Raw genomic sequence first — 18,983 nt, 5'->3', positions numbered from 1 at the left:
TGCCCTACAAGGGGAGGAAAAAACCCACCACTATGCACCGGATCAGCAGCCAGATCCGTACACAAAATTGCATGCCGTCTCGACTGCGCGGCAGCCGCCCCACACTCTTCCATCGGCAGCATCTGAAGCAGCTACTATGCGCGTACGAAGTTTCCACAAGCGGCCAGTAGATAGATAGATACGGCCAGGTCGCCTTGCCTTGCCGGATGGGTATTGGAAAAATTTAGCGAATCAAAACAACCGCGTGCTAGGCTGTAAAAAGTGGCGCCTAGCGACCTCCCAGGCGAGCGCACCAAAGAAGAAGAAGGCAAGAAACGGGAACGGGAGCACGAACACGAGCCCCCACCGAACGATCCAACGGCCATTAAATACCCAGCCTTAAAGCCGTCGTCGTCTCCCACCGCTCGGCAAAATCCCCTTCGGCGCGATCCCTTTCCATTTTTCCATTTTTGCATCCGCCGTCCGTCAGTCGCCGCGCATTTGCGTTCTGAGTTTCTTCTCTTCGTGTTTGTGGCCCGATCGAACTGCGTCGGGGAGGGACTCGAGATCTTGGCGGAGGGAGCAGCGAGGTAGTAGCAATGGAGCGCGTTGGCGAGGCCCGCGCGGCCGCGCTGATGCAGCAGCAGCAGCAGCTGCAGGTGCAGGTGCAGCAGGGGATGTCGCCATTGCAGATGGCGGCGACGTTCGGCGCCGAGCATCCCGCGCCGGCGGCCACGGCCAAGCCGAGGGCAGCAGGGCTGCCGCCGACGCCGCCTACCTCCTTCAACGGGCAGCGCGGCGACGTGTGCATGGAGGACTCCTCCTCGCGCAAGTCGCCGGCGCCGGCGGCGCCCCCGGCGCACCGCCGCTCCCGCAGCGACGTGCCGTTCGCGGGCTACTTCCCGCCCTCGTCGTCGCAGCAGCACCAGCTGCTGCCGCAGCCCAAGACGGAGGCCGGCGGCTGGGGCAACGACGGCGACGACCTCTTCAACTCCTACCTCAACCTCGACAACCTCGACGCGCTCAACTCCTCGCCCGACAGCCGCGGGAGCAGCGCCAAGGCCTGCAGCAGCGAGAACGACGACTCCGAGGAGTGCGCCGCCGCCGGGATCCGCGGCTGGGCCGACGGCGCGGGCGTCAAGAGGAACGCAGCCGGGGAGCCGGCGGCCGGGCGGCACGCCAGGAGCCTGTCCATGGACAGCCTCATGGGGAGGCTCAACTTCTCCGGCGCCGGCGGGGCGTCGAACGGCGGGGGCGGCGCCGGGACCATGTTCAGCCTCGAGTTCGGCAGCGGCGAGTTCACCCCTGCCGAGATGAAGAAGATCATGGCCGACGAGAAGCTCGCCGAGATGGCGCTCGCCGACCCAAAGCGCGTCAAGAGGTAAGCAATTTCACCGGAATCGTGCTCTTGGTCGCCACTCGCCGCAAGCTCTTCTTTCCTGAAAGTTGCAAATGATCGATCAACGATCACCGCCTACAATGTGCTAGTAGTACTGAATTCGTCCACTGATCAAGCTGTTTTCTTTGGTTGGATCGCTGCTCCATCATCCAGGGTGCTGGCCAACAGGCAGTCGGCGGCGCGGTCCAAGGAGCGCAAGATGCGCTACATCGTGGAGCTGGAGCAGAAGGTGCAGATCCTGCAGACGGAGGCCACCACGCTGTCCGCGCAGGTCACGCTCCTCCAGGTACCCTTTCTTCTTCCTTCTTGCTCCTCCGAGGTCCGAGCAACATCCAACCAAATTGAAATGCACTTCAGATTCTGCTCAATTGTTCAAATGCAGTTCAGATTATGTTCACTTCTGAATTCTGAATTCTGAATTCTGAATTCTGATCACTAAAACTCATTTTGGCAGCGCGACTCAGCCGGGGTGGCGACGCAGAACAACGAGCTGAGGTTCCGGCTGCAGGCCATGGAGCAGCAGGCGCAGCTCCGCGACGGTGCGTATCTTCAACCTCTCTCCTCCCACCATTGTCGTGCTCGTGCCGTGCGTGCTCTGCTCGTCAACGCCCGACCGATGTGCTTGGCACTAGATAGTCCTTATCGTACTATCGCGGTTCCTGACGTCGACATGTTTATCTGTCGTCCGAGAGTAGTGCTCAGCATCAGTGCGTACGTGTGCTCACGGCTCTCAAATTCTTGGTAGGTAGCTCGCGCCATGCCGGTAGTCGTTGCCATGACACTAGTACTAGCAGATTGGGATGTGCTTAGCAGTTAGCAATCATCATCAGCAACCAAGATTTGCTTCCCTTTTATATTATCCCCCAGATAAAATATGCTGCTTTCTCTCAAGATCGACCTTGTTAGTAGCTAGCATGTAGGAAGGCAGATTTGCAGCTGAGTAGAGTAATGTTTTGACTCTAGAGTATTCATTCATATTCTGCGGTGACTTTGATCAGGCAAGTGTTTCTTTATCCTCTCGGGTGGCATGTGATAGCTTAGTCTGCGCCCACATATCTCCCTTTTGCTGGCTCACAAGAAGCCCGCTGCCCCAACGATCTTGGATGCCCACCGCTTTTAACAAAACCTGATCATCAGCTCATCCTTAATTTATCTGCAAATGCAGCAATCATGTTTCTATCAAATTATCCAATTACTGTAAAACATCGCCCCAGAATTGAGAATGTGCTTACATATTAGTATAGGTTAAATTCATGGTCTTGATCTTCCTTCTTTTCCTTCTGATGAGCAGCTCTGAACGAGGCACTGACCGGTGAAGTCCAGCGCCTGAAGATCGCGACGGCGGAGCTCGGCGTCGGCGACTCCTGCTCCTCCAACGGCATGGCTCAGCAGAACCAGATGTTCCAGCTCCAACAGCAACAACAGCAGCAGGCTACACCCATACCGTTCTACCAACTGCAGCAGCAACAACAGCAGAATGGCGCAGCAAACAACCATGAATCATGAGAACGATTACAGAGGAATTGGGAGTAGAGAAACATTGCAGACAGATCGAAAGAAAAAATTGGTTTGTTTAGATGAGATGAAGTTTATATGGTTTCCTGACTCATTTGTTTTAATGTCGTCAATAATCACCTTGTAATTTTTCCAGGCCATGAACCCTGCCTGTACTTTTCTTTTCTTATGTTCATTGATTCTTTGGATGTTAAATTTCAGTCACCAAACTGGTGGAGTCGTAGCTGATTAATAATATATTCTTTTGTACTATCCTATGTTTGGGTAGTATTTTCTGCAGCTTGGTTGCCTGGTTATAGGCCTAACAATATTCTATATATACATGACAAGAATGTTGTAGGCATGGCAAATTCATCTTGGATTGCGAGATATTTCACTTTTATTTCTTGTTATCCGGTGCCTTTCCAGTTGCTAGCACACTGTGCTTTCTTTAAACAAATATCATGGGTTTTATGTATAACTGGTCAACTTGAGAAATAAGAATTACGATAGGCAATACCAATAAACTAACACTAAGAACTAGATATTACAGCTTGGACAAGTACTGGTACAAAGAAACCAGAAGCACAATGACAAAAATTACACAACGAGACAGAATGATACAAACTCACACCCCGACTCAAGGGTGCAGATTTCTAAAATTGACATATATACGAGGAAGATCAGCTGCTTTTGCCTACCCAACAGAATCCTCAACCATGGCTTCACTGTCATCCCCTGTCTCGCTGCCTTCCTGAGTCTCATCATCATCATCAGACGTTGAATCATCATCTCCTGCGCCACTTCCTGGGAGCTTCTTTTCAGGATTAAGAAGTCCAATCATATGATTAATAACACGCCGATCAGCAACATTAGTCTGGCTACCAGCTGAATGGCCATCAGAGTTCACCAAACTGGTCAAAGCATCAGCAGCTGCTCGTTCTCCTACGTCATCATCCTGTTCTCCACGGGGATCACCACCTGAGCTGCACGGAGATTCATTCTCCCCATTGACGGATGGTCCTGTATCCACTGCCCAGCTACCGGCAAGTTCTGAGGCCAGCAGATCAGCTGTGCGAATAGTTCCAGTTTGTGTGTCCTCACGTTTGCTCTCAGAGCAGTCGCCCTCACGTTTTTCTTCAGAACACTGGCCAATGCCATCTTTGAGGGTTAAAGATTGTTGTTCCTCGTTTACTAATGGCTGCCCTCCATCTTTGGGGATCAAGTTAGATTCCTCGTTTTCTTGTACCTGCACGTCATCCTCTAGCTGCATAGTATCTCCTGCCATAACGCTGTTGATGGAATTTTGATCATTGCAGCCAGCAATACCGGCTTGGCTTTCTGTCTCCGGAAATTGCTCGGTATCAGTCGGCACTTGCTCAGTAGCTGTAGCAGCACGATCACCATGGGAATCATACCCTAGTTTCTCCACTGACCTTTCAGGAGTAGTGCACTCTAGGTCTTGAGTGCCCCCTTCAACTCTGGTACCACCATCCTGCTGCTCGGTCATGTCAGCATCTTCATCACTAGAACTATGTCCACTTGCCTGGGTATTCTCACCAGAAGCTTCCACTGAATCTTTTACGTAGTCTACTGGCTTTACACGGGCATCATCAGAGGTCACATTTGCTAGTGGTACTTCATTAAGATCAAGACCCATCAATGTGCTCTCGTAATTCTCTTCATCCTCTAAAGTTCTCTGCATAGCTTTAAGCTGTTCCTGCTGTTTTGCAAATAGAGAAGAGATCTCTTCCGTAGTTGAATAGAAAGCACGCAGTTGGGTCTCTCTGAAGTAAGCAACAGCGGAAAAAAAAGGATTGTAGATAGGGTTAGTCCTACAAACTTGGATTTATATCGCCTACATATGAGACCAAAGCTAGATGCATACCGTAAAATAACTCTTTCTCTGGCCCCTTGATATCTACGCTTTTCAAGTTCCAGATCTCTCATTGTAGCAGCTACTTCAAGCTCAAGTGATGAAACCTTTGCCCACGCTTCTTCCCGAGCAGCCTGCTAACATTAGCACATGTATAATCAGATTGTAAGTAATGGAGTATAGCCCATAAAAAGATGGATGGTGCATGAAATACAGTTAAATTTTTTGTTGCCAAACAAATACATGGACAATACAACTTTGAACCCATGAACAACCAGAGGCAAAGGCACAACAGAAAAAAAAAAGGACCATGAATAAGTCGCATGGAGAAAGCTAAGGAAGACCAACTTGATTTGCTCATATGATGAAACATCAGAGAAACAGAAAGTCCAATTATGTGACTTGGAACAATTTTCTACCTTCTCATGTTCAAGCTCTTTCTTGAGTTTCCTCAGTTCGGTTTCCAGATTATCAGATTTCTGCAATTTCAATAGCAAAAAAAGAAACAATATGACAATTAAAGAACAAAACATAAAAATACTTTACATGGATGTATGTAGCTTGTACAAAGTTTAACATGAGCAGAACTTCATGATACCTTTTGATTGTTAGCAGATACAAGCTGCTCATCCTGGAGTTGAGTTTCCAGCTCTCGCACTTTCTTCTCAGATATTACGAGGCTTTCACGAGAGTCTTCCTGTGTGAGAATGCAACAGCTGAGATACAGTAACAGAATGGCATTACTTAAAAGGAGCAATTGCAATAAATGCATACCAGCTTGGACCTTAACGTTTCCACGAGTAAACGTGTCTCCTTTTCTGCTTCCTGAAAATTATTTTAATACATGAGATCGTGGACTTGAATTAGTCAGCTGATCTTTGACTAAAACACGAAGAGTAGATTAAAACCTGAAGCTTGGTAATGAACTCTTTCTGTTCCCTTTGCTGTTTAAGGTAAACCTCAGTCTGTTTCTTCATTTTGTCTTCAGCCTCTGCTTGTACTTTATGCACTGCAGATTTAAGGTCCTCTGCAGCCTTATCACGCTCCTCTATTCTCATGTTTCTCTCATCGCTTAGTTGTTCCTCAAGCTCGCATATATTTGTCTTCTGGCTGAAAATATTTCAACTCTATATGAGTGGTGCTAGCAGTAGACTTCATACGTTATATAAGCTAGTTTTGGTAAGGTTAGCCCTTTATCCCTGGAGCAACAAACATGCAATATGGAAACTTAGACTTGGCCTCTTTGGAACACATTTCACGGGATAGTTGTAGGAAATATAGCAATTCCTCTATAATCCTATCGAACACCTGATTCCGAATGTGAGGTTTTCAACAGAATATGGAATCCATGGAGCGTTATGATATGGAAAGTTACAAGCAAAATTCCTTACTGTTACAGGATAACAGGAGTGGTACAAAAAAAAAATCCAACAGTTAGGATTTATGAAGCTTACCTGTTAATTATCTCATCAGCATCAGAACGTGATTGTTTAGATGCACTAAGCCTCTCATTCAGATCTTTTACGGAGTTCTGTAACTCTGTATTTGATGTACTAAAAGAATCTAGTTGTTTTTGTTTCTCCTCTAGTGCTAACTGAAGAGATTTAGTCTGGTCGAGATAAGAAGATGATGTAGTTTCTTTGATCTCTTTCAGTTCCTACATAATCAGATTTGCACAATAAAACTCAGTTAGTGAAAAGGGCATCCATGAGTAAAATTTCATAATCATATAGTTGCTGACAGCAGATGGACAATTTCAACCAAAAGGGGAAAATGTTTAAATTTAGAAGCGCAAAGGGTATTAGCGTATTACACAACAAGAAAATAACTGTGAAAAACAACTTGACAAGAACAGAATATTAGCATATTATATCAACAAGAAAATAACTGTGAAAAACAACTTGGCAACAACCAAAAGGGGAAAATGTTTAAATTTAGAAGCGCAAAGGGTATTAGCGTATTGACAACAGAATATGCAACAGCATTATTGGTTTATTCCATCGACCGGAGAAAAATTAGAAGTGGCCCTGTGGCATGTAGAACACTCACATAACCAGGAGACCTGTAACACCAAAACGATAAACAAGCAATTACTTGTTTGTGCTAGCAGATACCTTTTCATGCTCCGCTTCAGCTATTTTTCTTTCAGTTCTTAATGTCTCAATTGTGACAACATGTGCCTCAAGTTGTTCCCTGAGCTCCTGCAATGGTTTCAGTTTAATAAGATGATGAGAATGCAAGGGAAATAAACTATTGCCATCTCTAAGAAGCCAACTTACAGCATTAGATTTTTCTAGTCTTCGAACATCATCTAGTGAAACAGGACCATCAGAAGAACCGATGCCAAGACCCTTCAGCCTCTTGTTTTCAGAACCAATCTCCCCTTTAAATTAAATATAAATGGTGGGGGTATCTCAGAACTTATAATTTGTATGGGAAATGTGAAGGGTAAATCATAAGACATCATAATCCCTCTTACCTGACTTTCTTTTAAGAGCGGTAGTACCATTCCCTACGCAACTGACTGCATTAACTTCGCGATAGACGAATGCATACGAGGCCTCTATAAAATCAATATACATGTTATATGAGGATCAGAAGGTAATATCACATCTATAAAATGAAAACAGTGATAATGCATGCAAGAGAAACCAGAAGCATGACAATAGCAACAAAATGAAGTGTACATCGCTAAATCAGCAAGGAAACAAGCAGGGGAAAACTCTAAAAATGCTGATACAGAACACCAAACAAGATAGGAGTAGAACATAGTAGGCACAAGCCAATGTCCATTTTACCGATATGAGGAGCTGAGGAAAATGATATGATGTCCCCATGATTAAGCTTGACCGGAGGTGATTTTTTGGTGAACTTTTTCCAGTTGACGTATGTGCCATTCGTGCTGCAGAGCTACAACAGGTTAATTCAAGAAAAGGAAATATTTTGTTTGCTAAATAGCGCAAGACCCAGAAGCAGAAGAAACCTTGTGTCCTTGAAGTAAACAGGCACAGGCTCGTCGCGTCTCAGCTCCTCCAGCGCAGTGTCCCTATATATCCTGCAATGCTTCCCACTGACTGCCAGAGCAGAAATCCTAAAGCGGGGGTTCTCGACTGTGCGGCCTAGGATGTGCTCGTCGGCACTCAACAGGATGTTCATCCCCTTCAGTATGGAGAAAAACCAAGGATTCAAGTCAGCAAACTTATGGCTCGTTGTTAAAATGGCGGCATGAACAACTGAGAGGTAAAAACCGCCGAAGCGGCGAGCCGTTGACTGAAGCAAGTTCGAAATTAATCAACAACAATGGCTGCATTATAGCCAAGGAAGTTCAAGCAGGCTGGCTGTCTGCCAAACATACAGCTCAGTGGCAGAACCAAGGCTGCTAGACTATTAGTATTACTGTAAATCCTACATCGGCGAAGAGTACAATGATTGTCTCTATCGATGGGTGGTGCTATATATACAATGAGTACAGATTAAGAAGCAACGCAGCCGGAACAAAGTGAGACAGGAACAAAGGCATAGAGTGACTGCAATGCCGAGTACCCAAAAGGGAAGAAATACAGGGCTTCAGGTCTAGGGTTTAAGAAAGGGGAGGGGGACCTCGGGGCGGTGGCGGGCGTTCTGGGAGATGGCCGTGAGGACGGCCCAGACGCCGGGCTCCGGGTTCTGGAGCGGCTGGTCGGCGAACTTGCGCGCCACGGCGCGCATCTCGTCGGCGGACCCCGGCGTGGGCGGCGTGGGCTTGGCCGGCGACGGCCCCGTGCAGGAGACGGGCGACTGGACCTTGGACGCCATCGTCGGCGTCGCCAACATACAGAGGTCAGCCCACGGCGGCGCACCGGCCGGCGGCGGAGGGGGCGGTGGGTAGGAGGAAGGGTGAGTGGCAGTTGGTGGAGGCGGGCCGCGTGGTGTTGAGATTTGCGCGGGTGAGACTGGTCTCGCTGGGCTGTTGGATGCAGATCAGGCGTTGGTTGGTAATGGTACTACCGGGAAGAAGATGACCGGCTTTGCCGCTGTGTGTTCGAGAAGGAACTCTTTTGGAAGATAGACCAGGTTAGAACGTGTCACGGTGAGCCCTGCTGCGTTTATTTTTCAGTATAATTTTACTTACACGTTTTTGTAACTTGTAAGACCTTTTTATGTAGTATTGTTTTGTCAAACCTTTTTTCACATGAATCGTTCCTAGCAAAATCTTTTTTTTTTGTAGTATTTGAGCAATGAGAGTACGCATGTAACGCAGATGTATGCAGAACATCCATGTATGCGTATCTGCAGTAAATCTGTTTATACCAAGCAATTCAATAGTGCGAGTAAATTTGGTTGTGCAACGAGCAGGTCTTTCGAGTGTCATGTTCATAGTGCCAATGTTTAGATGGTCATGCTTATGGTGTGTAAACCATGTACCAAATTCATTTTCTTGCTCACATTATGGTAGAAGACATCTAACGAAAACGATTTTATCACTGAAATACAACACAAACATCTGAAACACTATAGGCCTTCAATCTATTGACGAGTCAACGAACTTCAAATTTCATAAGCCAAAAAGAACAAGAACATGGTTTATGTCGAGCCATAGGTGCGTTGCATACTTGGCATTGTACCCCATGAGTAGTTGTTACTTGTTAGGTCAGCCATATAATACAAGTTGAAAATCATCTTTCTAGAAGACCCCTACCGAATCCCTTTCACAAGGCATATCACATGATTCGAAGGAAAGACTTGGAGAACAAGATGAAGATCTCAAGGACTCATGTACATGTGGAAGGTGTCACCTACAATGGCGACTTGTATAAAAGGGACACCTTTCGACCCCAAAGACCTATGTAATACGAGATCATCACCATCTAGATCTTCGCCCAAATGCAATCGATGTGGGGATTCATAAACCCTAATTGTCCACCATCGTATCGTCAAGATCACCTCTCGCTTTCGCAAATACACACTATATATTCATTGTTATCATCTTTGTTGATACAAGAGCAATGCATGAGTAGAACTTTTATCCATCATCACGATGGCCCAAACCTAGATAAATTTTCCGATGTGTTGCGGTCTTCGTGACTATAATTTCCACGTGCTTTCATGAGTATGCTAACTAGGTCTTGACACCCCGTGGTTTTATCATCGCCAGTTTCCAAGAGCTTCTTTGCGTCAGAGCTTATTTATGTCGCAATCCATAGCCATGTTTCTAGAGAACTTTAAACTCAAAAGAAATGACCATATTTTCCACAACAAAACACACTTTTTGCGCCATTTGTTTCTTAGTGGTAGTGGTAAATTATTCTTTATTTCGTAGCCTTACATGAGATGGGGGTGATTTTTTTTTTTTTTTGCAAAACACACTAGAGTAGAGACGGAGACGCTCATAAATCTTCTATTTCTAAATAGTTAGTCTCAATTTCACTGTCTCTCGTGAGGCCACGTCACCCCTTTTCCCACCAGGTTCCCTTCAGTTCCATTTCCGTTTCAGCTCAATTCGACTTCGTTATCCTCACCACAACACAAAAGAATTATTTAGCGATAGAACAGCAACCGTAGCAGTCCATCCAAGTACTTCAGCCCACTCCTCCATCTTCATTGATGTTCACGTGATGTGTCAGGCTGCCAGCACTGTTGGTCTTCTATATCGACATCTACATAAACACCGAACGAATCTGGCCGCCGCATATGACCAGTGACGCCAGGCTCTTCCTCTTCTCCATCAATCCCGCAACTTCGCGCTCTCTTCCTCTCCCGCACGATCTCCACATCTCCGCGAGAAACGGAAACCGATGGCAACATACGATGAGTTAGAGCATGTACATGCGTATAGACGCTTGCTATCGGTAGCATCCCTCCACGTCACTTGTAGACAGACATACAAACACCCTCTACAACTGTTTGTTTTTTGGCTATCTGTACCATCCCATAAAACAGCAAATTACGTTGACAAAATTAGAACAAACTCTTAACTACCTCCAGCTACCGTGCAGAAAACGGGCAGCACGATTCTAATTTGGGGCCACAATACCGCCAGCCATTCGTACAATGGAAAAAGAGGAGTCGGTAGCGAGCGATTTTCACGCGAGTCGACCGTCTGTATCTTCACCGACGCCCTCTTTCTCTCTCCTTCCTTTATCTTCTCCACGTCGCCAAATATCCTAGCTGGCATGGCTTACAGACAACTTACTTATGACAATTGTACATGCCCTTAGATCAAGCAGTGCGGGATCCTATTTTGCACTAAGCGTTAAACCAAGCAGGCCACACATACAGCTCAGTGGCCAAACCAAGGCTGCTAGACTATTGTTAGTGTAATTCCTACATGGGCGAAGTTCCTTAAATACCCCTCCACCAAATCTGCCCATTGGGATGACTTCAGCGGCAGTGCCGGCCCTGAAAAATTAGCTCAGCTGGTCGACAGTGGTTAGCCGGCAGTGCCGAGGTGCAACCACCGGCAGTGCCGGGGTGCAACCACCGACAGTGCCGGCCTCATGGATTTTCAGCCCACCTTTTTTCTTCCTTTTTGAGGGGATCGATAGTATCAAACGTGATACTTTTTCTTTATCTGTTACACACTTAACACAAGTTTAGATCGTCACCGATGTTGTTATCAAACACGCAAAACCCTAGAGATCATGAAATGTTCTTTTAATGTCCCCCTTGACAATACCAGGATTTAGCAAATAGAGAACAATTATCATAGTGTATCAACAAAAGAAAAGCTCCCCCTAAACGTGTGTATATAGAAAATTAACCCTGCAAAACTTGACATCACTATCGATGAAAACGTCATCTCTTATTAAAAGAAATTTCACTTTTCTTACGAGATACCAAAGCGTGGTTTGAGCCCTGGTGGAATAGAGCTGGATGGTTCAAAGAGGAGACGATTGATTGGCTCGATCTGGGTATTAGCAAATTGAGCAATCCAACCACCCTTGATCAGCTTTCGGTAGTGAACCAAACAATATTTTTTATGTACTGACCATACAACCAAGATCAAACTAACCGCCCACCAATCTTGGTTGGCCATTTGTGTTCATTTTCGGGATCTGACATTGGAAAGTGACCCGAACAACGACATTGTTAATTTGGTGGGCGATTCCTGCCGTTTGATATGGCATGCGTGCATGCTTTGACAATTGTCAAGCGGCGCATGCATCAATCTTGGATGAGAAAAAGAAAGCCCGACAGAGACCTCACCATAACACAATTTCTTTTTGTTGGCTGTGCGCAGTCCGCAGTCGGATGGAACTATCGCAGCGTGGTGCCCATCATTCAGCAAGCACGTCTGCGATCATGCCGCTACATGTTTGCTCCGGAATCATTGCCGACAGAAAGGCGCGCGGACTCCAGCAGAAACATGACTCCTGAGTGGCCGAGTACACGGCCATGCCATGAATGCCTCTAACCTCTGGTGATCGATGATACTCCTATTTTCAAATTGAATTCGTAGAAATTTACTGAAAAAATAAAGGAAAAAATCTATTTTAAAATTAAATTCGTAGAAATTTGGTGAAATATTAAACCATAAACTTCATATCCCTATCGATTGTATCTTGAACTTGAGAATCCTGATCTAAACCAATTCCGGAGTTGTTTTTAGGAAAAAAATATTCTAGGAGCCCATCCCTCTCGAGCCTCGTGCGTTCATCGCTCACACGCACTCGTCGGTAGCAGTGGCACCACTACTCCAGTGACGAATCTCGCACAAGCTTGTTCGCCTCTAACCCCAGTCGCTCATCTCTGTCTCCGCCCCTCTCGTCTCCGCCTCCGACCTTGGCCGCTCGTTCAGATCGTAACATGACTAAACATGGATGAATCGATGGTGTTGTGCTCGGCTAGCCGTGTGGAAGATGACGTCGGGCCCTTGATTCAAAGATTCTCCGGTCGATTTCTCCTTCCTGGAGGGTCAAAACTGCGAGATGGAGCTATATGGGACATCTTGAGCTGAGTGATCTCCTTCACGCGTCTACACGGTGTCTAGCTGCAGCTATTGGCTTGTGAGGATATACGAAATAGTTATACACATGACGTGGCCATATACTGATGGACCAGGGTAGCCCTTAAGGGGTGTGTTCGAATAGCACACCACGAAGCTCCATCCACCAAGGACTCAGCTGTCTAGAAGCCCAAGATGGAGTCCGACAAAGGTGGGCAAGATAGCATGTAGCTAGGGGTCCAAGGAAGATACTTGGAGTACCCAACTTGGCTCGTGTGCCGGTTTAGGACTCCTTAGCATAGTCGGTAAGTACTTCCGTGCAAACCCTAGGCTAGACGTAGTATATAAGCCGGCCCTCGGTAAGCCTAAGGGCACAAAAAACACACATCATTGTAACCATTCGCACTTGTTGCCTTACACTGATTTATAGCAGGAGTAGAGACCTGCCACCGTCGTGGATCTGCAACCTAGGTAAACTGTGCATATCAATGTCCCACACACCAGATCTCACGCCCGCTCTATCTCTCATTGTTGTGAGGACGTACTTGCCGACGATACCGTGATAGTCCCCTCTAGCAAAACAATTGAGAGAGCGATATGGTAAAAGATGAATGTGATGTATTGTCGGAGAGAATAGCACGTAATCCCTGCCGGGATTGTTGATTTCCCGGTGCACCAAACATCTTGGGGGTTTGATCTAGATATGGATTTGCAAAATTAGGGTACAAACGACAGAGATTTAAAGTTTGGAGTTTATTTCGGCGAATCTCTACAGTTCATGGTTTAAATAGACTTTTTGTTTCCCTAAAACCTAGGGTTAACTTCCCCGTCCACACGGTGCACAGCAGCAAGTAGCCAAGTAGCAGAAGCGCCCTTGCCGAGCCGTGTGGGCACTGACGCTTGCCGATTTGCAGATCGGCGTACAGTTGCAGTACCGGCAGTAGTACGACGCAACCCACTTAACCACGACAGGTACAGGCGTGGCCAGGGCGTGGTGAATGGGTGTGTACCGTGCTTCGTCCTGTGTCCGTGGATGCGCGCGGCGTCCGCCGTGAGATCCGACGAAGAAAAGCGTGGCGACTCGCACGGGAAGGCGGGAACAGCGTTGTAGACAGCGACCGAGCTTGGCTGCCGCCGATCGCCAGCGAGTCGGAGATTCTCCCCCACCGGCCACCACCTCTCTGCCCCCGCCCATGCGCCACCCACCTCCTCCCCACCCAAACCTGCCTGCGCTTTGCAGTTGCGCCTGCCTGGACTGGAGGAGGGCAATGGGCCACACGCGCACCGGCGTGCTCCTTTTCCTAAACCGATCTCCCCCATCATGATTCCCATCTACCTCCGGTTTGACCCCGAAAGCACGGCCGTTTTCGCCTGGATTTCACTAGGTAGGTATTTTTCCTCTAACCTCCTCCGGCACCGCGCGCCAGCACGACCGACGTCAAGCCAACAACTAGGCCAGTTGCCTGCCGCCGTTCCCTAGCGAGCGAAGTGGCAGTTTGTCGTGGCGCCCGCACATTTACGCACGCCACCCACCGCCACCTACTCACTCACTCACTCACCGGCCACTATACTTTCCCACTGCCTGCCAGCCAGCCACTGCCCAGCTAATGCCGCCATGAGCCCCAGCCGGCGATCCCTCGCGCCGCCGGCGCTGGCTCTGGCCGTGGCGCTTCTAGCAGCGCTGCATTGGCCGGGCGCAGGCGCGGCCACGGCGGCGGAGCGGCGGTTCCTGCTGGACTTCAAATCGGTCATCACGGCGGACCCGGACGCGGTGCTCGCCTCCTGGACGCCAACCGGCGACCCGTGCACCGACTACGCGGGAATCACCTGCGACCCCTCCACCGGCGCCGTCCAGCGCCTCCGCCTCCACGGCTCCATGCTCGCCGGCCCACTCTCCCCCTCCCTCGCGCGCCTCCCATCCCTCGAGTCCCTCTCCCTCTTCGGCAACGCGCTCTCCGGCGGCATCCCCGCCACCTTCTCCACCCTCGCCCCCACGCTCCACAAGCTCAACCTCAGCCGCAACGCGCTCACGGGCGAGATCCCGGGCTTCCTCGGCGCCTTCCCGTGGCTCCGCCTGCTCGACCTCTCCCACAACGCCCTCTCCGGCGAGATCCCCCCCAGGCTCTTCGCCCCCTGCCCGCGCCTCCGCTACGTCTCCCTCGCCCACAACGCGCTCACCGGCCCCATCCCTCCAGCCCTCGCCACCTGCCCCCGCCTCGCGGGCTTCGACCTCTCCTACAACCGCCTCTCCGGGGCCCTCCCCGACCGCCTCTGCGCGCCGCCCGAGCTGAGCTACGTCTCCGTCCGCAGCAACGCGCTCTCCGGCGAGGTGTCAGCCAAACTCACCACCTGCCGCAGCATCGACCTGCTCGACCTCGCCGGCAACCGCTTCTCCGGACCCGCGCCCTTCTCCCTCCTCGGACTCGTCAACATCACCTACTTCAACGTCTCCTCCAACGCCTTCGACGGCCAAATCCCCACCATCACAACCTGCGGCACCAAGTTCTCCTACTTCGACGCGTCGGGGAACCGGCTCTCCGGCCCGGTTCCCGGGAGCCTGGCGAACTGCGCCAGCCTCCGGGTGCTGGATTTGGGGGCGAATAGTCTCGCCGGGGACATACCGCCGGCGTTCGGGACTATGCGGTCGCTCTCCGAGCTCAGGCTCGCCGGCAATGCGGGCATTACCGGCTCGATTCCCGCCGAGCTTGGGGGGATCGAGATGCTCGTCACGCTCGACCTTGCCGGTCTTGCTATCACCGGGGACATTCCGGGGTCACTGAGCAACTGCAAGTTCCTGCTTGACCTGTGAGTGTTTGTTTTCAGTGCTGCTCAATTTCATCCAATTCATATGCACGACAATGCTTACATGTATTATGACTAACTAAATTTCATCATTGCAGGAATTTGTCTGGCAACAAGTTGCAAGGGGTGATCCCGGACACGCTCAACAACCTGACTTACCTGAGGACGCTCGATCTCCACAGGAACCAACTCGACGGTGCCATCCCGGTGTCGCTTGCGCAGCTCACACACCTTGATCTCCTGGACCTCTCGGAGAACCGACTGACCGGGCAAATCTCCCCAGACCTCGGGAACCTCTCTAAGCTGACACATTTCAACGTGTCCTTCAACGGCCTCTCCGGCGCCATCCCTTCGGTTCCACTCTTGCAGAATTTCGGGTTCACGGCCTTCATGGGAAACCCGTTGCTATGCGGATTGCCATTGAACAATCTGTGCAGTGGTGGTGTGCATCGGCCAAGGCGATTGTCTGTCGCTGTCATAATCGTCATTGTCGCTGCAGCCCTTATACTTGTTGGGATATGCATTGTTTGCGCTATGAACATTAAGGCCTATACAAGGAGGAGCAAGGAGGAGCAGGAAGGGAAGGAGGAGGAGGCGGTGCTGGTCTCTGAGAGCACGCCGATGGGGTCTCCAGGCCAGAATGCCATCATTGGGAAGTTGGTGCTTTTCACCAAGAGCTTGCCTTCGAGGTACGAAGATTGGGAGACAGGAACTAAGGCGCTGGTTGACAAAGACTGCCTTGTTGGTGGAGGGTCAGTCGGGACGGTGTACAAGGCCACCTTCGAGAACGGTTCGTCCATTGCTGTGAAGAAGTTGGAGACACTTGGAAGGGTGACAAACCAGGATGAGTTTGAGCATGAGATGGGCCAGCTCGGCAACCTCAACCACCCCAATCTGGTCATTTTCCAAGGTTACTACTGGTCGTCGTCGATGCAGTTGATTCTGTCAGAGTTCATGACCAAAGGGAGCTTGTATGACCACCTCCATGGGAACCGTCGTAGAAGCAGCAGCAGAGGTGATGGAGGTGAGCTCTCCTGGGAGAGGAGATTCAACATTGTACTCGGAACGGCGCGTGCACTTGCATATCTCCACCATGACTGCCGGCCACAAGTCTTGCATCTCAACATCAAGTCCTCCAACATTATGTTGGATGAAGAATATGAAGCCAAGTTGTCTGATTATGGATTTGGAAAGCTGTTGCCTATTCTGGGTAGCTTTGAACTGAGTAGATTTCATGCTGCCAGTGGGTACATTGCCCCGGAGCTAGCATCCCCGAGCTTGAGATACAACGATAAGAGCGATGTATTTAGCTTTGGGGTGGTATTGCTTGAGATCGTGACAGGGCGGAAGCCAGTGGACAGTCCCGGGGCTGCTGAAGCGGTGGTTTTGCATGATTACGTTAGAGAGATACTGGAGGAGGGAACTAAATCAGTCTGCTTTGACCGGAGACTGAGGGGTTTCATTGAAGCTGAGTTGGTCCAAGTGCTCAAATTAGGCCTGGTATGCACTTCCAACACACCATCAAGCCGACCAAGCATGTCGGAGGTGGTGCAGTTCTTGGAATCTGTTAGAACTAATTCTTGATGTTCTGCTATCTGGAACATAGTAGCAGGGGATAGGATGTTAAAACAGCCAAAGCGTTTTCTGTTCTTTTATAAAGATGAAGATCACATTCTTCTTTTATTCTTTATTGCGGCCCCAGCTCCTTTGTAAATGTATTTAGATTTGTCTGCTCATTATGAAATAGTGTTATTTTTAGATTTGTTTGCTGAATAATTCGCTATTTTTTTGGTCAAATTACTAATCCATCTTTAGGATAACTGTCTTAGTAGGTTTTGGCACCAAGTAGTCAAGTAGATCAATGCGAAGTGCAAATATTCCAACAGCGACCATTCTGATTAAGAACCATTTTCTTCATGGTCTGAGCTACTTTATTTATGGGAGCTAAAGAGGAGTTGTTACTGTCTCATGTTGTACTATCAAGCTTGTAGTTGCAGGTGCAGCAAAAGGAACAGTTGAGCAAACATTTTGATGTAGGGGCAGCTCATCTAACCCACAACATCCTTCCTACATATACCAGCATTACGTGCAGGATTTCCATCAAGCCAGATATCATTCCCAATCCAGATATTCCAGATGGCCGAGGAGTTTGAGCTTCCTGAATTCAACCCAAGGGAGCGCGCCAAGCAGCAGATTTCAGTCCCATTTCTCTGGGAGGTGAAGCCTGGCGCGCCGAAGAGGGACTGGGCGATCTCCAAGCCAGCGCCGCCAGTCTTCTCATCATGTCCATCCCCGCTCAAGCTCGTCGTCAGTGTGCCATTCCAGTGGGAAGAGAAGCCCGGGAAGCCTCTACAAATCAATTCACCTCTTCATGTGCCGTCTGATCATCATGCAGGCTTCTTAGCATCTCCCTACTCGCTGAACCCTTTTGTTGCTGAAGGTGAGGAAGAGTACACGCTGGGGTTTGATCTGGAAGCCTTCGGGTTTCCTGACGACAACAAGGCATCCGGTATAGCAGAATACACGGACGGGTCGAGTCGCCGTGGCACCTGGTACTCGTTTTCAGACTCAGAAGACTACAGCAACTCCAGCGGGAACACTTCAGCCCGGGAGTCTCAGTTCCCCCGGGCGCCCTCGGAGCAGAGCTGGGAGGTGGCCAACGACGATGATCATCAGCAGATCAAGCCGCGGAGCCCTCCGAGGAGCGCGTTCACGTTGGAGGAGCTGATGATGCTGAGCCGCAAGCTGGGCTGTGGACAAGGTTTCTCGACTGATGATGTCAGGAAGAAGAGCCTCTCCTCCTCCACGCCGTCCTCAGTGGTAATGCCTGGACACTCTGCATTCAGCTTTGTTTAGTACATATGCACCAGTTAATTGGGCACATTATAGTGTGCAAGTTGACACCAACTGCTCCTGCTAATGACAGTGGTTTCTGCTGTTTTCAGGAACTCATCAAGAAGTTTTTAATTGTGTGTTCTTGAGTGCGTGGCTCCGTGGTGGTTGCAGCACATGGGCGAACTGTACCGTGTGCATGTGATGTTGAGTGAGATTTCCATTATTGAGGAAGCTTTGCGAGGCTTGCTTGCTGGGAAGTAGAAACCTAGCTGTCCTGCGTCCTGGTTTGTACTGTTGTGTTTCTTAAAGAATCTCCTGTGTTGTTTTAAGACAAACAAACACGGGATTTCTGTGTGTACCAGTCAGTCTTTTGTTACTTGTTTATATATGGATTTTCTGTTTCATGTTCATTTTTGCATCTGTAATTCTGTATCTGCCGGAGCAACACAGGAATTTTGCTGTGGTAGTCGTGCATTTTACAAAGCAGCTCAACATCATTTTCCTTTCTAAGGAGAATATACGTATGCACATAGTGAAAAGGGAAGATGTTCCTCTCGTTCCTACAAAATCCTCTGAAAAAAACTTCCGAGTAACACATGAAAACAAAATAAATTTTTATCATAACAAACTATGGCTAGAAAATCCTCTAAAAAATGGGAAGCTAATTTTTATCA

At 48.8% G+C, this 18,983-nt stretch overlaps 4 protein-coding genes across 5 annotated transcripts; 3 read left to right on the top strand and 1 right to left on the bottom strand.

Moving 5' to 3' along the window:
• Positions 1-314: 314 nt before the first annotated feature.
• LOC127297253 (bZIP transcription factor 29) lies at positions 315-3,145 on the top strand. The gene is made up of 4 exons (XM_051327548.2): positions 315-1,360; positions 1,532-1,664; positions 1,833-1,917; positions 2,670-3,145. Exons 1-4 carry the CDS (start codon positions 579-581, stop codon positions 2,882-2,884), a joined length of 1,215 nt encoding a protein of 404 aa, XP_051183508.1. The 5' UTR covers positions 315-578; the 3' UTR covers positions 2,885-3,145.
• Positions 3,146-3,384: 239 nt separating this feature from the next.
• LOC127297252 (uncharacterized) lies at positions 3,385-8,684 on the bottom strand. Of its 2 annotated transcripts, none has more exons than XM_051327546.2 (13): positions 8,349-8,684; positions 7,732-7,907; positions 7,547-7,650; positions 7,228-7,311; positions 7,028-7,131; positions 6,863-6,949; positions 6,203-6,405; positions 5,657-5,858; positions 5,523-5,573; positions 5,347-5,445; positions 5,168-5,227; positions 4,761-4,885; positions 3,385-4,659 (listed from the first exon to the last, which is right to left on the bottom strand). In XM_051327546.2, the coding sequence occupies exons 1-13, from the start codon at positions 8,559-8,561 to the stop codon at positions 3,570-3,572; spliced, it is 2,598 nt and encodes an 865-aa protein (XP_051183506.1). In that variant the 5' UTR covers positions 8,562-8,684; the 3' UTR covers positions 3,385-3,569. The 2 variants fall into 2 exon arrangements, with proteins under 2 accessions (XP_051183506.1, XP_051183507.1); XM_051327547.2 differs by having other exon boundaries at positions 4,761-4,882.
• A 5,399-nt stretch (positions 8,685-14,083) lies between these two features.
• Positions 14,084-17,232, top strand: LOC127297250 (uncharacterized). The gene is made up of 2 exons (XM_051327543.2): positions 14,084-15,477; positions 15,573-17,232. The coding sequence occupies exons 1-2, from the start codon at positions 14,288-14,290 to the stop codon at positions 17,056-17,058; spliced, it is 2,676 nt and encodes an 891-aa protein (XP_051183503.1). The 5' UTR covers positions 14,084-14,287; the 3' UTR covers positions 17,059-17,232.
• Positions 17,233-17,363: 131 nt separating this feature from the next.
• On the top strand, positions 17,364-18,719 carry LOC127297251 (uncharacterized). Its single transcript, XM_051327545.2, has 2 exons — positions 17,364-18,294; positions 18,420-18,719. The coding sequence occupies exons 1-2, from the start codon at positions 17,611-17,613 to the stop codon at positions 18,453-18,455; spliced, it is 720 nt and encodes a 239-aa protein (XP_051183505.1). The 5' UTR covers positions 17,364-17,610; the 3' UTR covers positions 18,456-18,719.
• Positions 18,720-18,983: the final 264 nt, after the last annotated feature.

Source organism: Lolium perenne, chromosome 4, assembly GCF_019359855.2.
Source record: "Lolium perenne isolate Kyuss_39 chromosome 4, Kyuss_2.0, whole genome shotgun sequence".
Lineage (NCBI taxonomy): Eukaryota > Viridiplantae > Streptophyta > Magnoliopsida > Poales > Poaceae > Lolium > Lolium perenne.
The sequence above is the reverse complement of the archived record's forward strand: the minus strand, read 5'-3'. Positions and strand labels throughout refer to the sequence as shown.

Bases quoted from the DNA above. Each gene is read 5' to 3' on its own strand.
- LOC127297253 (XM_051327548.2), top strand. From the start codon at position 579: ATGGAGCGCGTTGGCGAGGCCCGCGCGGCCGCGCTGATGCAGCAGCAG. The intron at 1,665-1,832 runs GTACCCTTTCTT...TCATTTTGGCAG, and splicing joins CGCAGGTCACGCTCCTCCAG to CGCGACTCAGCCGGGGTGGC. The intron at 1,918-2,669 runs GTGCGTATCTTC...TCTGATGAGCAG, and splicing joins GCAGGCGCAGCTCCGCGACG to CTCTGAACGAGGCACTGACC.
- LOC127297250 (XM_051327543.2), top strand. From the start codon at position 14,288: ATGAGCCCCAGCCGGCGATCCCTCGCGCCGCCGGCGCTGGCTCTGGCC. The intron at 15,478-15,572 runs GTGAGTGTTTGT...TCATCATTGCAG, and splicing joins TGCAAGTTCCTGCTTGACCT to GAATTTGTCTGGCAACAAGT.
- LOC127297251 (XM_051327545.2), top strand. From the start codon at position 17,611: ATGGCCGAGGAGTTTGAGCTTCCTGAATTCAACCCAAGGGAGCGCGCC. The intron at 18,295-18,419 runs GTAATGCCTGGA...TGCTGTTTTCAG, and splicing joins CCTCCACGCCGTCCTCAGTG to GAACTCATCAAGAAGTTTTT.
- LOC127297252 (XM_051327546.2), bottom strand. From the start codon at position 8,561: ATGTTGGCGACGCCGACGATGGCGTCCAAGGTCCAGTCGCCCGTCTCC. The intron at 7,908-8,348 runs GTCCCCCTCCCC...TCCATACTGAAG, and splicing joins ACGCCCGCCACCGCCCCGAG to GGGATGAACATCCTGTTGAG. The intron at 6,406-6,862 runs GTATCTGCTAGC...CTGATTATGTAG, and splicing joins CTGAAGCGGAGCATGAAAAG to GAACTGAAAGAGATCAAAGA.